This window comes from Otolemur garnettii, unplaced genomic scaffold (genome assembly GCF_000181295.1).
Source record: "Otolemur garnettii isolate 467f Iridium unplaced genomic scaffold, OtoGar3 scaffold00045, whole genome shotgun sequence".
Classification (NCBI taxonomy): domain Eukaryota; kingdom Metazoa; phylum Chordata; class Mammalia; order Primates; family Galagidae; genus Otolemur; species Otolemur garnettii.
The window spans coordinates 7415174-7429094 of record NW_003852440.1 but is presented as its reverse complement, the minus strand read 5'-3'; the positions used below and the strand labels follow the sequence as shown (position 1 = coordinate 7429094).

Sequence of the window (13921 nt, the reverse complement as noted above, 5' to 3'; positions counted from 1 at the left end):
GCGCCAGGCGCTCTCAGGGGAGGCCCTCCCGCGGGAGCCCGGCGCGCCGCAGCCATGGAGACGCAGCTGTCCCCTCCCGCGGCCCGCGGCCCGGCCCCCGCAGCCGCCGCCGATTGGTCGCCCTTTGCTCCCTGACCCCCTCGCCGCCTCCGGGGCCGCCGCTTCCTGCTCCGGCGCCGCGCGGCGCTCCGGCCCGGGGGGGAGTTGGGCGCCCAGCGCGCGCCCCCGCGGCCGAGCAGCAGCCCCGCGCGGGAGGAGGAGCCGCCGCCGCGCCCTTCCCCTTCCTCCGCTCCTCCCCCGGCCCCCTCGGTGCCCGCGGCCGGCCCAGGCAGCACTCGCAGGCAGCGGCGGCCGCGGCCGGCGGCCGGGTTGGGAGAATGCGGCGGCGCTCGCGGATGCTGCTGTGCTTCGCCCTCCTGTGGGTGTTGGGCATCGCCTACTACATGTACTTAGGGGGCGGCTCCGCGCTGGCCGGGGGCGCTGGGGCCGGCGCCGGCAGAAAGGTGAGTGCGGCGCCCTGCCCAGTCCGGCCCGGCCCGGCCCCTGCGTCCGCTCCACACGCGCCCCCTGCCCCGACCCCCGCTCGGCCCCCGCCCCGGGCCTGGTAGCCCCTCTGTTTCCGCCGGCTTCGGAGAGCGCGGCCCGGCGCAGCCTTCTCCCCCACCCCCCACCCCGTGGACGTCGCCCTTCTCTTTGCTCCTCGTAATTCGGATCCTGTCTGGCCTCGGGGGGGTCCCATCCCCTGCGGTTGGAAGTTTCAGGATGGGGGTGTTGGGAAACACAAAGGGGGTGCGGAGGTGAGGAGAGGCAGCCGCCTTTCTGGGGAGTCGTGTGTATTAGCAGAGGAGTCCAAGTTTCTCTTCAGCTTGCGATGCAAGCGGCTGCAAAGCCTCACCCTATTCCCCCTAGTCACTCCGCGGGGTGTGGGTTCCAGGCTTCTGCCACCTTATCTGCTCTTTAGGGGGCGGGGGCGCAGCCCCTCCTGTGCGGAATAAAACCCTGGACCGGTGTAAACCCGAGGCCACTGCGCCCCTTTGCCCCCGAGCGAGGCCGTTCCCGGCCCTCCCGCGCGGGCCCGACGTGGCCTCCGGGGCGGCCTTTCACGTCCCACTCCTGGTTACGCGGATGGAGCCCTCTCCTATCGGTGGGTTTTCCCGCATGTTCCCAGAGAGCTCCAGGGGCCAAGGGATTAGGCTGTGGAGATCGTGTGAGCCACTCCGCGGTTCCACGTCCTCGTCCCGCAGCCCGGACTGCCCGGCCCTGGGTGTTCTGGAGGAAATTGAGCGCCTAGAGGTACCCAGACGGCGCGGTTCTGCAGCTGCGCGCCGCCCGGGCGCGTGCACATGTCGGCCGGAGGGGTTTGTGGTGTTTTACTGGCTAATCGTCTTTGAAAGCAGCGCTGTGTTTTCCAAAATCATGTCCTTCTCATTCCTGTGACGTTTAGTGTCACCGCAAACCCAGAAAATTCTGAGTGGATCAAAGTGGAACACGAGTTAGGCTGGAACAAGGGAATTGTATACTGGAGCACACGAACGGGGCTGCCTGGATGGACAGACGTAAGCCCTGAAGTCAGACCCTAAATGTCGGCGCTGGGATGTGTCTGCTTTCGAGGTTCCCTTCCTGGCTTCATTCACTTGTTCATTCATTCTCAGCTGAACGTATAGGTGGAGTAGAAGTCTCACTGGCCTTCTGGGATAGTTCACGTGAAAAGTCTTTTCCTGTGGTGGATTGGCCCAGCTTACATCTGAGCTGGCTTGGGACTCTTAGCTAGCCATGTTTTCTTTTAGTTATGTGCACACGTGAAGACCCTGCAGCCAGTGGAAGTGGTACAGTCCTTTGAAGACTATGGTGGTGTTTAACTGGGATGATTTTTAAAACTTTGCTTCCTAATGAACTGTGCCTTGGCTACTCCACATAGCCTGGTGTACCGGTGAGACCTGGCAAAGTTTTTTGCCTTTTATGCAAAGAGAAGGAAATAGGCAAATCACCCTTGATGTTTCCCTTTCCAGTTGTTGGGTACTTTCAAGGGTTTCCCTGCTGACAGGTCTTCACACACCTCGGTGGTGTGATTCTTAATTGACAAAAATCCAAGAATTCCTTGTGGCCTAGTGGCTGTATAGAAAGGTACAGAGACCATAGAAAAACTTGGGGGAAAAACTTGGGGGAAATGAATAATTATACATGAATTGGCAATTTAGGATTCTATTTTTTCTGTCAATGAACCATAAAATTTAATCCTAGTCCTTAGAGTGATTTACTGATTTGTCAGCTGAGGAAGAGGTACAGAAATGCGATGGCTTTTGAAATCGCAGTGAGGGACTTACTAACTTAGTGTGCCGACACTGATGTAAAAGGACAGCCTAAGACAGCTTCTGGAGGGCTGAGTTGCTGCTGTGAGCTTCTGATCTATAGAAAAATTGTGTATTTCTGCTCTCTTGAATTGTTACAGTGGATTTAGACATTAGAAGCCTCTCCAAATTTAGTTCATCCTCCTGATAAAATAAAATTTGTGGCTGACTTGTTTAGCCTTTAAAGTATGGTCGTGAAAAACAATGTGCCCAGCGTAGGGAAGTGGAATTTAAATACTAGCTATGGAGTTTTTTCCCCAGAGGTAGATGGGTTTCTATTTCTTTTATTTTATGCTATTCAAGTCAGGTCTCTCATTCCATATTTAGCCAATTTCTCCACGTCCTGACTTTTTTCACAGGGTACCAGGCTGCAGTATTAAGCTTTGGGAATTGTCTGAGGGGAGTGCAACCAGGATTTCTGCTGTTTCAGCAGCCCAACCTGGGCTTGTCATTGTGTGCCCTGCCTGTTCAATAACTCCTCATAGAACTGTTCTCCATTTGGCAAAACCCAGAAAGCCAGCAGATTTACTAAACTAAGCAGGAGTGAGTGCTGAAAACCAAGTCTAGGCCTTGCCTCAATTCAATGCTGAGGTTCAGGATATGTGTGTTAAAGCAATTTATGCATAATATTGTTTAAAATTACATTTCATTTACATTTCTGTGGATAGCTCCCCTCCCCCATATTTTGCTCTTTCCCCCTAAATTGATGATTTGCACTTCAAGAATGGCTATTCTTTGAGCATCTTAAATGCTTTAAATTTTAATCATGTTAAATCTCCCTTGGGCCCTGGTATGTTGGCAGTGGATGGAGCCTCAGAAAAGAGGAAGGCATTTCTGTGGAAATGAAGCTGCCTCTGGGTGAAGTGTGGCTGTGTAGGATGGGAAGGGAAGGGTTTTCCAGTATGTGAGGAATGGTCTCTGTTGCAAGAGTGTGGAACCAAGACCTAAGACCTTCTGCCTGTGCTCCCTAATGCACAGAGGTGAGGGGAGATGGAGGAAGCATGACCCTTCTTCATGAGCTGGCACAGGTACTGCATCCCTTGCTTGGGAGTCCTGGTGTGGAGGATTCTGGGTAGGATCCTGCGGGAAGCATTGGCCCAGGAGGGTGCAGGTTGCTTTTTGGAATGGTGAGGGGCCGTAGGCAGCTGGGAGTGGTACTCATGTACCACTCATGTGGTACTCAAAGCTAGTATTTAAATTCCACTTCCCTACGCTGGGCACAAATGTACATCAGGGTGTACATTTGGAGGAATTTGTAACTAAATTGTGGAGGGCTTCAAATGCTGAGCTGATTTACTCTTCCTTAATTTGGTTGATCATAGGGAACCAGTAGCGTTTTGAGAAGGTAGTAAACATCTAAGTGAAGGCAGATGGCCCAAATCCACTTCTTGGCACTAAGGCAAGAAGTCTTTCTGCTTTTTTTTGCTTAGTGACATTTACTGATTTATGGAACTTCTCTACCTCTCAGTTTGCTCATCTTTATAGGAGGGATAATCTTTCCTACCTTGTGGCATTTGGGGGAGAATTAAATACCATTAGGTGCTTATAAATTGTGGATATTAAAAAACTAGTGTGTGGGGGACCTAAATGTCCCCTTGAAAATTTAATGAACTAGGAATCTTGTTTCTTCTCAATTTCTAGAAAGTTGTTTACAGAAATGGTGCTCTAGAAAGTTTCTTTTTTGTTTTCTTTTTTTTTTTTCCTATCCCTCATCCACACTTTTGAGATTGGTTTGTTTAGAGTTCGTGCTATGAACCTTAATGCGATGAAGTTTGACTTTTTGGAAAGTCATCTGGATACGATGCCAGTTCTCCTGTACCCAGGTGTGCTGTTGGAGTCCCCGTTAGTGGGCAGTCAGTAAGAAGGCGGATGGGGGTGGAGTTTGCACTGCCTGTTGAATAATTGAAGTGTTGCTGGTGAACATGTCCCTGAGTGGGGGTTTCCTGTGGTGGGGAGATGGGCTCTGGGCTCCGGGCTCCCACTCTATGCAGCGTTGCTCCTGTTCTGAGACGGAGTGACTTTAATCACTGAGGGTGTGCACGGTTTGGGTTTCAGCGTGAGGCTGCCACACAGTGTCATGGGCATCTGCACACAGGAGCATATCTGTGGTGGGTGTGAAAGGGGGGACCCATATGCCTTGCCTCAATCTGTTTGGAATTTAAAGAAAGTCCATTTGAAATGAGAGTTTGGAGTTGAGGTAGGGAGGACAGTAGCAGAGGAAAACACTGCAACCAGAGAATCTGACAAGTGCTACTGTAATATAAACTTTTCTCTTAAAGAAAATAAAGTTTCCCTTTTCTGGAGTTATGTTGTGGCTGTCTCTGGGGGCTCAAACTTAATGGAAACAGATTGTGACTGTTACAAAAGTAATAAGTTCTTCCCTAGACCTTCTAGCAAAGAGTGAAAAAAAAGCTCCTCTGCCCAGCACTGAGTGGGGCCCGCCTGCCCAGGCTGTTTCAGACTTTGGGCTGGGGTGGGTCACCCTCGCTCTTTCTGCTGGTCCCGGAGGGCCTCCATTTGGATCAGAGGAAGAGGTGTGTGAGAGGTGATCGGAAACGACTGCAGGGCTGGAGGGAAGACATATATATATTTTCTCATTGGTACTTTTCCTGTTTCTCAGATCTTTGGGGAGAGAAAAATTTGGGAAGAGGCAAATTTCAGGGGCAAAGTGGGCAAGGTAGCCATCCTGTCTAACTTGTATCAGCAAATCCAGAGGCAGTGGGCTTAGTGGATGGGTGGGGTGGGAGTGAGGTTGCCCTGGGGAAGAGAGACAGGTGTCAGCGGGAGTGTGAGACCAAGAAAGGAGGCAGGGTATTCCTGGGAAGAGCCCGTGAAGTCTCTTGGTGGGCCCAGCAGAATTCTCGTGTTGAGAAAACAGGCAAACCTGCCAAGGTCATGCGCTCTTGTTTTTTCTGCTTTTTTCCTTATGAAGCCTGTTCTGGAAGCTGTTTGCATGGGTGATGTTGAGATGTACGGGCTACACAGATATGCAGATGGGAATGCACCCCACAGCTGTGCTACACAGATTTAATAGTGACATACTTCCATCCTGGTTGTTAAATATGCTGCCATCTTGAGACCCCTGAGGGCCCCCCACCCTAATCACCTTAGTTCTCCCTTGAGATCCCTTTCCCATGTTCAGCCCCTAAAGGGTTGAATCCTGCCACCTTGTGGCCTCTTGGACCCACATCTGTGCCCATGTCACAGTACTAGTTAACCATGCTGATTGTCAACCCCGCAAATATAGCACTTGGATTAAGGAGGCCTGGTCTCATTTCTGTGACCTGAAAGGTCCCCATTCCCTGAGTAAGTCTTTGATTCTGTGTTGCTGTTTGGAATCTTTCTTTCACTATTGTAGCCTGGGTCCCTGCCTCTAGACTGCCTTGTCAGTGAGGTTGCTTAAGGTTAGGAGGGAGCTTTGACATTACATGCCCATGCCCTCTGATGTTCTGGGCTTCCCTGGAGGGTGGGCTTCGCTGGAGAATAATGTTGAGTGCATCGGCATGTGCTTGCCAGGGATCACCTGCGTCCTTAGAGCAGAACTTGACCTTGCTCTCTTAACAGTGTGATAGTTCCCTGTTCTTTGGCCTTGTGCTTAATCTTAACGATTAACCCTGGCTGTAAAGGTGCTGGAACGCTACCTTTTTTTTTTACCTGCTTAGTGGAAAGCCACCTCTACCTTTCTACTTTGTAGAGCGTGTGTCCATTTCTAGGAAACAAAACAAAACAGGGTCCAGATGCTAACTCATCTTCCCTGGTGGAGGCCCCTCTCCTGTTTCAGTGCTCCATCCCCAAGCAGATGGCCTTCACAGCACAGGGTGTGACGCACTCAGCGAGGTGCAGACTCATCTAGTGCACAGGGGTTTCTCAGCGTGCCAACCTGTAGATAGCAGGGACTTGTCAGGGCTGGGTTTGAAAAAACAGAAACTGTCATATGAAGTCTCGCTTATGATCTTATATTTAAAACACTTGCCCAGACTTTGGAGTGTGTGTCTTCCAGAGGCCAGCTGTCATGAAAAAGCTATTGAGGGGTGACTGGCTGGTGGCTGCTCACTCACGGCTCAGCCTGCCTTTCCTGGGCTGCCTGTCCTGAAGAACTATCCCTTCCTCCCCTGCCGCCTTGGAGCTCCCCATGGAGTAGAAAGTCCTTCCCAGGCCACTCTAGCTACCACCTGGCCTGCCATGGCCAGCTGTTTCATGTCTCTAACTTCTAGGGAGGAGGAGTGGCCAGGAAGGATGGGGGTAGAGCCACTGAATTTCGGAGCCCAAATTAGGATCTGTGTTTGGGCAGAGACGAAGGCCCTGGGGGAATTGGCTGCTCTTAGTATCTCTTGGTCAGGGCCCTGGGGGCATTGCAGGCTGGATGATTCTGGGTACGGGGCTACCCTCTGCATCTAGAGTGTTAGCCACCTTCTCTGGCCTCTTCCCACCCCTTCCCAAGCCCCACCGAGTTGTAACACCACAAATGTCTGCAGACGTTGCCAGGTATGGGAGGGTGGGGTGGCAGACAGCATCCCCTTTGTGAAGATCCCCTGCCATGGTCACTGTTCACTTTGATTTCATTTCTTTTCCCTGTGCCTTTGAGGAGGGGTTTGGGAGCTGTAATTTTTTTTAATTTAATAAACACTTTCATAGCACCTGTTGCAGGCCAAGCACAGTCCTGTTTTACTCCTTGTAGCAGCCCTTTTATTTTTCCTGTTTTATTGATAAAGAAACAAGCACAGAGAGGTTAAGTGACTTTCCTGAGATTGCTGAGCTGGCAGTTGCCTCCTGGGAGAAACCTTCCCTGGGCCTCTGCCGGCAGTGGGGGATTGTCTACGGCCAGGGCTGAGGGTTTCTGCCAGCTGGGGATGTGGGACGGGACTTTTTCCTCGCACCCTGGCCTCCCATGCTGTGCCATTGTATAATGTCCCTGGAAGGCAAGTTGGGGCAGATGCCATCACAGGAACGCTTTGATAGGAGAGTTGGTCTGGTTTAATCTCGTCTTCATTTTTATCTTTGGCTCCATCACATTTCTGTTCTCAAACCTCCAGGCCTCAGCTGTCCATGACAGGGCCAGAAGTGAAGATAGGCTCTGATCCTTCCCATTCATTCTTACGATAAGTCTTTTTTGATCACCTGCCTTGTGAGCTTTCTCTGGGCCGAGGGATGTTTTGGTGGTTATACACCCACCCCGCAGGGACAAGGCTGGGCCTGTGACGACTCCTGGGGAGTTAGAGTGCATCAGTATGTGTTCACCAGTGATCCCCTGTGTCCTCAGAGTGGACCTAGACATTGCTCTCTTAACAGTGTGAAGATTCCCTGACCTTTGGCCATGGGTGATTGATCTTAAGGATTAGCTTAAGTATGGAGGTGCTGGGAATGCTCCCTTTAGTTTACCTGTCCAGGCACAGGTACGCCAGTGAACAGGACAGACACAAATCCTTGTCCTCTTGGGGGCTGTGGAGAGCTGGACAGGAAGCATTATGAAGCCAGTTATGTGGTGTGGAACAAGACAGAGCGGCAGGTGGGCGTTAGAAGTGGGTGCAGGGATGGCTACGGGGTTAAAGTGGCTCATGCCTGTAGTCCCAGCATTCTGGGAGGCTGAGACAGGTGGATGGCTTGAGCTCACAAGTTTGAAACAAGCTTGAGCAAGAGTGAGACCCCTTCTCTAAAAATAGAGAGAAGCTGGGTGTTGTGTGGCAGGTGCCTATAGTCCTGGCTACTTTGGAGGCTGAGGCAAGGGGATCACTTGAGCCCAAGAGTTGGAGGTTGCTGTGAGTTGTGACGTGGAGACTCTTTACTGAGGGAGACAAGGTAAGACTCTATCTCAATACGTATATACAAACATACAGAAAAAGGAAGGAAGGAAAGAAAAGAAAAAAGAAAAGAAAAAGGTAATCATATAGGTTTACTTTGCTTCAGAAAAAGCTCCTGAGTGTAGCCGAGTCTAGGCTCTTCGGTTCCTTTTGCTAAATAAACAAGCTGCTTTTCTTTCCTGAGGGTTGTTGCCTTTGGTTTTCTAGTGGTGGCCATCTGAGGTCATCTGTTCTTGTCCAGCAGTGTCCCCTTGATGGCGAGTACACACATCTTGCTGAAGTGTTGTGTGTATCCTTCCGCCCCTCCCTCACCATGAGCCTGCCACTGCTTGAGGTGCCAAGTTTTTTGCTGAGCGGCCTTATAGCTTGATGCACAAATGACATTTCTTGATTCCTGAGCTGACTACTGGCAGGGTGGACTGTGAGGCATGATGGAGAACGTCATGCTTCCTGGAGTGCTTTCCGAATCCCTCCCTGCCACCCCTGAGCACCGTGCCGGTGCAGGGTCTGCACTGAGGTGAGATCTATGGGAGCTGCTATGGGTGGTAACAGGAGTGGACTGTTGATTGGCTTTGGGAGGAGGACTCAGAGCCTGCCTAGTACCTGGGCTTCAAGAGGGAGGGTATTCTTGGCCTGCAAGGGCTGTGGAGGCCTTGCCATCAGCAGTATTTGTGGAAACTAAGATGGGGGTGGGATGGCACTGCCCACAGCCACTGTGGAGGTGGGACTGTGGGAAGCTCTAGCCCTTTTGGCTCTCAGGTGAGAGCATCAGCTGCTTTCTCAGAGGCCCTTGGCGTTTATGAGGGGCCATTAGGTGTTTTATGGGGTTCATACCATGCCCCCAGTATATTTCTGGACGAAACATCTGGAGCATTTACATGGGGGCAAAGAACAGGTGGTTTGAGAGGCCTTCAAACTTGAGAGGCTGTTGTGGTTTCTTGTTCTCCCCTTTAGAGGTGAGTCCAGGGAGCGAATTCTTCCTGATAGGGTGCTGCCTGAGAAAAATGCTGCCCTTCAAATGAAGGGTCTTTCTTTCCCGGCTAAGTTGCCCCGAGGAGAGCTTGAGGAGCTGGTGCAAATTAAAGGCCTGTGTTTTGGAGCCACCCATAATTGAGCAGCATGTTATCAAGGTTGGGTGAGTGCAGATGGCTGTCATGTAGGCAAGTTGTAGGGCTGCCCTGGATGGTGAGGTGGTTGGCCCAGCATGGGACGCCTCCAAGTCTCGTCCTCATCTTTCCTCCTGTGGGACCTGCCCACTGACCTCGATCTTTTTTTTTTCTTTTTAATTTAATTTAATTTATTTGTTTGGTCAGTTTTTGGCTGGGGCCGGGTTTGAACCTGCCACCTCCCGTATATGGGGCTAGGACCCTACTCACTGAGCCACAGGCACCACCCACTGACCTCGATCTTGGCGCTGTGACCTTCAAAAGGCCTTATCTGCCCCCCCCCTCCCCCCTTTTCCCGTCTCCACCTGCTGTGCCAGAAAGCTCTCTGGTTGTTTATCTTCTTGCCTCACTCTCCATCATCACTGATGGTGCCTGTGTCTGGAACATACCTTCTTGATCAACACTGAAAAGGCCATTACGTGTCAAACATGCCAGTTCATGGATCACTAGGAGAGAAAAAAACACTGTCCATTGAACTGTTACCAATGGTTTCTGATTGGTTCACATTCTTACTTTCTACTTACTGAAGGAGCTTTTTCAGACTTAGACATTAATTTCTCCATATATCACTCACATGTGTGGATGCAAAGGAGGATGTCAGTGAAACTCATTGGGTCAGGCATTCCTAAAATTTGGCTTTGGAGTATAAGCACTTGGAGTCACTTTCTAAGTGTAAGTGCCTGCTTTCTTCAGAGTCTTCTGCTGTAGCCCCAGGCGTGTTGGTGATGTAGCATTTCTTTAAAAGTAGAAATACAAAAAACAAAAAATAAAAACACTAAGAACTGTGGGTTCTGGACTCTTACAACAGCTTGGCAATTATGTAGATTTAGCTGCCCTTTGACTCTTCTGGGGATTTTGCCTAACTCTAATTCACCATCCATTCTGTTCCACCATGATTCGGTTTCTAGGAATTAAGAGTTCTTCATTGGTATTTCTGGGATTTTCTCCTAAGCCATTGACATACATCCTGCAGATCTCAGTGCTGGAGCATGGGCTGGTAATAGTGTCATGGACATCACCTAGTTCACAGCATCATGAAGGGTCATGGATTGTGCGATGCATTCCGACTTCCTGTGTTAAACTGTGGAGGGGGAAGAGGGCATCTTAGAATTATCTGATTCTAGCCTGTCTTTTTCTCAAGTGTAGATACAGTTGACCTCCTCATCACTGGCTCTGCATCTGTGGATTCATACATCCGTTGATTGAAAATATTTGGATGAAAACAATAAAATATAAAACTACAACATTAAAAAGTAATATAAAATATAAATATCAATATGGTCTAACAACTATTTACGTAGCATTTACACTGTAATTTAAAGATGATTTGAAGTATACAGGAGGATGTGCTGGTTACATTCAAACATCACGCCATTTGACGGGAGGCCCCTGAGCACCCCTAGATTTTGATGTCTTTGGGATTTCCTGGAACCAGCTCCTAACGGGCATGGAGGGATGGCTACGCTCACCTTTATGAGCTTTGGGCCTTCTGTTTCTGATAAAGGAAGCTGGCAGCCGTCTTTCGAATGTGTACATCTGCATTGGTTCACAGTTCCTGAAATCCATATAAACAGAAGTACTTTTGGCTTTTATTTTTGAGAGATCGGCAATTTATGAGCATTTTCCAGCATTCTCTGTACACATAGCCGTGCTGGAATCTGCAGAGGGATACTGCTTTCTTTCAAGGATCTTAAAACCACAGAATAAACCAACATTTGTTGAAAGAGAAAGGGAGATTTTCTTTTTTAAAATTAAGGATAAGTTAAACAAGGATAAGATAGTAGATGGAATTAAGGCATTCTTATGTTATTAATGGTGATAATGGTACTGGGGTTATGTTTTTTAAAAAAAGTTCCTATCTTTTGGAGCTACAAACTACAGTATTTATGGATACAATGATATCATGCCTGGGGCGAAATTGCAGGAGAACAAGATTGGCCAGGTGTGTTGTGGACGTTGACCGATGCGTTTGTGTATTTCATTGTGCTATTTTATTTTTGTCTACTTTTGAAAATTAATGAGCCAGCTGAAAACTAGTGTTTATTTATTTATTTTTAGAAAAGCAACTTTAAGAGTTTGTGATTGGGCCGGTCCAAAGACACATCTGCCTCCTGTCCCTTCTGTAGTTCAAGCATATTCCACAATGCTTCTTTCCTTAGGACATGTTGGGAGGTCGCCTGAGATCCTGACTGATCACCTGTATCACCAGGGGAATATTCTGTGAGGATTATCTAAATTCTCTGACAGTTGCTGATTCTGGTGAACTCTTCAGGGGTAGAGTGTAAATTAGGTGGTCTGTGAGATCACTTCTACCCATGCAGTCTGTGACTTAGAGACCCTCTTACCCTCCAGAGTTACCTAAAGACGGTTTATTATCTTGACCACACCCTTCTTATTTGCCAGGCGGTCTTTCTGCTGGACTTAGTACTCATCCGAGGCAGTTTTGTTTGCTATCATATGCTGTCCGTTAGGGACTGTGGATGATTTGGGAAGCTGGCTGGGAGACCTCTAATAATTATCTTTGGTTCCCCAACAGAATAGTATTGCTAAAGTCTCATATTTTACATTGTATTTATGAATGAGAGATTTTGGCAAAATGTGACGCTGCACAGATTCTTGTAAGATATAATTTCTGGTACTACAGATTTTACAGCAGCCTTTCCATGGAGATGTCTGAAACGCTTTAGAGCTGTTGCTCACTTACCTTGCTGCATGCCTGGAAGAACGTCGGGAGCGGGTTTCCTTTCTGCATTCACACATGAGTTTCTGGTGGACCACAAGATTGCTGGCTTGCCCCGCAGGCACACAGTAGCACAGTTGGGGCTGGAATTCTAATGTTCTTCCAATTGCTTATAATACGGCTTTGCAGAAAGTCAGGCCTGGCTATCCTGGTCTTAGAGTCCCTGAAACATCAAGCTACCAATAGCAACTTCCCTCTTGCTGACTTCGAGCTGCAGCTTCAGGCTGTGTTGGAGCTGGTGAGCATCTGCTTAGCCTTCACTGAAGCTGCTGATGTGGATGGCCGAGGAACAAGGAGCCACCAGGGAAGAATAGTCTTAAGTCCTAGGTGAGTTCAGCTCTAGGCCCGAGGCTGGGCATTATGAAAGAGGCATAGCTGTGGCAGTACAGGCCTTGTAATCAGGTTCATGGAGGCAGATGCAGGTCTGCAGAATGTCCCTGTGCAGAGAGCCACTGCGGCTTGGCCTGCACCTGCACTTCGGTATCTTAGGAGGCCACACTCCAGTGTAGAAATGATGTGGATCACTGAGTGTTTGCATGCAAAGATGAGTCGGTGTCTTTTGTTTTAGAAAGAAAAGAAACATACCTTATTTTGCCACATATAATGTGCTCCCATGCATAATGCACACCCACAATTTGGGCCCAAACTTTCAGGGAAAAAAAATCTTTTAAAAAACATTTTTAATTGGCTCAACACCTGTAGCTTAGTGGCCAGGGTGCCGGCTACATACACCAGAGCTGGTTGGTTAGAGCTTGGCCCAGGGCCTGCCAAATAACAATGACAACAACAAAAAATACCCGGGCATTGTGACATTCGCCTGTAGTCCCAGCTACTTAAGAGGCTGAGGCAAGAGAATCCCTTAAGCCCAAGAGAGTTAGAGGTTGCTGTGAGCTGTGACACCATGGCACTCTCCAGACAGCGACATAGTGAGGCTCTGTTTAAAAAAAAAAAAAATTTTTTTTTAAATTCAAAAATTTGTTTATATTTAGGTACTTGTTTTTTGTACTATAAAGGAATTTTAAATTTATTTTTTTAACATATTTTGGTACGAGAAATTTTATGTAACAAATAATTACAAAACAGGATACAGGTACAAGGTGTAAGAAGTTTTATGTACTGATAACAAATAGCACTACCCCATGTATAATGTGCATCCTGATTTTTCCCTCAAGAATTTGGGGAAAAAATGTATGTATTATATACAACAAAATATGGTAGGTAGAGTTTCCCCTGTCCCTAGGAGTCAATCTGACTTGGTATATGTCAGAATTACAGTAGTGTTTGTGTCCAAGCCATGGATTTTATTTTAAAGCCTTTAATTCCCTAACTGGTAGTGGAGAGCATGTGGAGTCATTTGCCCTGTACTGGCCCCAGAAGGATGTTTTTGATGATCTAATAAGTTTTAATTTATTTTTACTGCAGCGTTGGAAAGCACTTAGCATCATTACCAAATGTGCCACTGTTTTTTAGAAGGAAAGCTCTCATTAGCACTGTAGTTTTTTAGGTTATTGCAGAGAGGAGGAGGCTTTGGTGGAGGGCTGATGGGTGTTCCTAGCCACCTGCAGAAGTCACTGAGTTCCTGCGACCCAAGGAGCAGGTTCTCACATCAGGCCCTCTGAGGCTGTGTGATTTCCAAGTGGCTGCTGGGTCAGCTCTGTGAATCCACAGTGGGGGCTTTGGAAAAACAGTTTTTCCCATTTCTGACCATAGCCTTGGGATTTGACAGCAGGAGCCCACGAGATTTGCTCAGGGGGCTCTTGGTGGACAGCAGGCTGCAGGTGTCTTTTTGGTTCTGCTGTGGATGTGGCAGAGAAGATGCACAGCACAGGGCTGAGGGCTGAGGCCTCCCCAGGAGCACTGGGGGCACAG

General features: G+C 48.7%; 1 protein-coding gene across 1 annotated transcript in view; it reads left to right on the top strand.

The window, feature by feature from the left end:
- The first annotated feature begins 293 nt into the window (after nt 1–293).
- The window catches only part of GALNT2 (polypeptide N-acetylgalactosaminyltransferase 2), a 208148-nt gene continuing 194520 nt past the window's right edge, over nt 294–13921 (top strand). The window contains exon 1 of the mRNA XM_023513885.1: nt 294–503. Within this exon, the coding sequence (XP_023369653.1) occupies nt 378–503 (126 nt within the window). The 5' untranslated portion in view covers nt 294–377. The remainder of the gene's footprint in view (nt 504–13921) is intronic.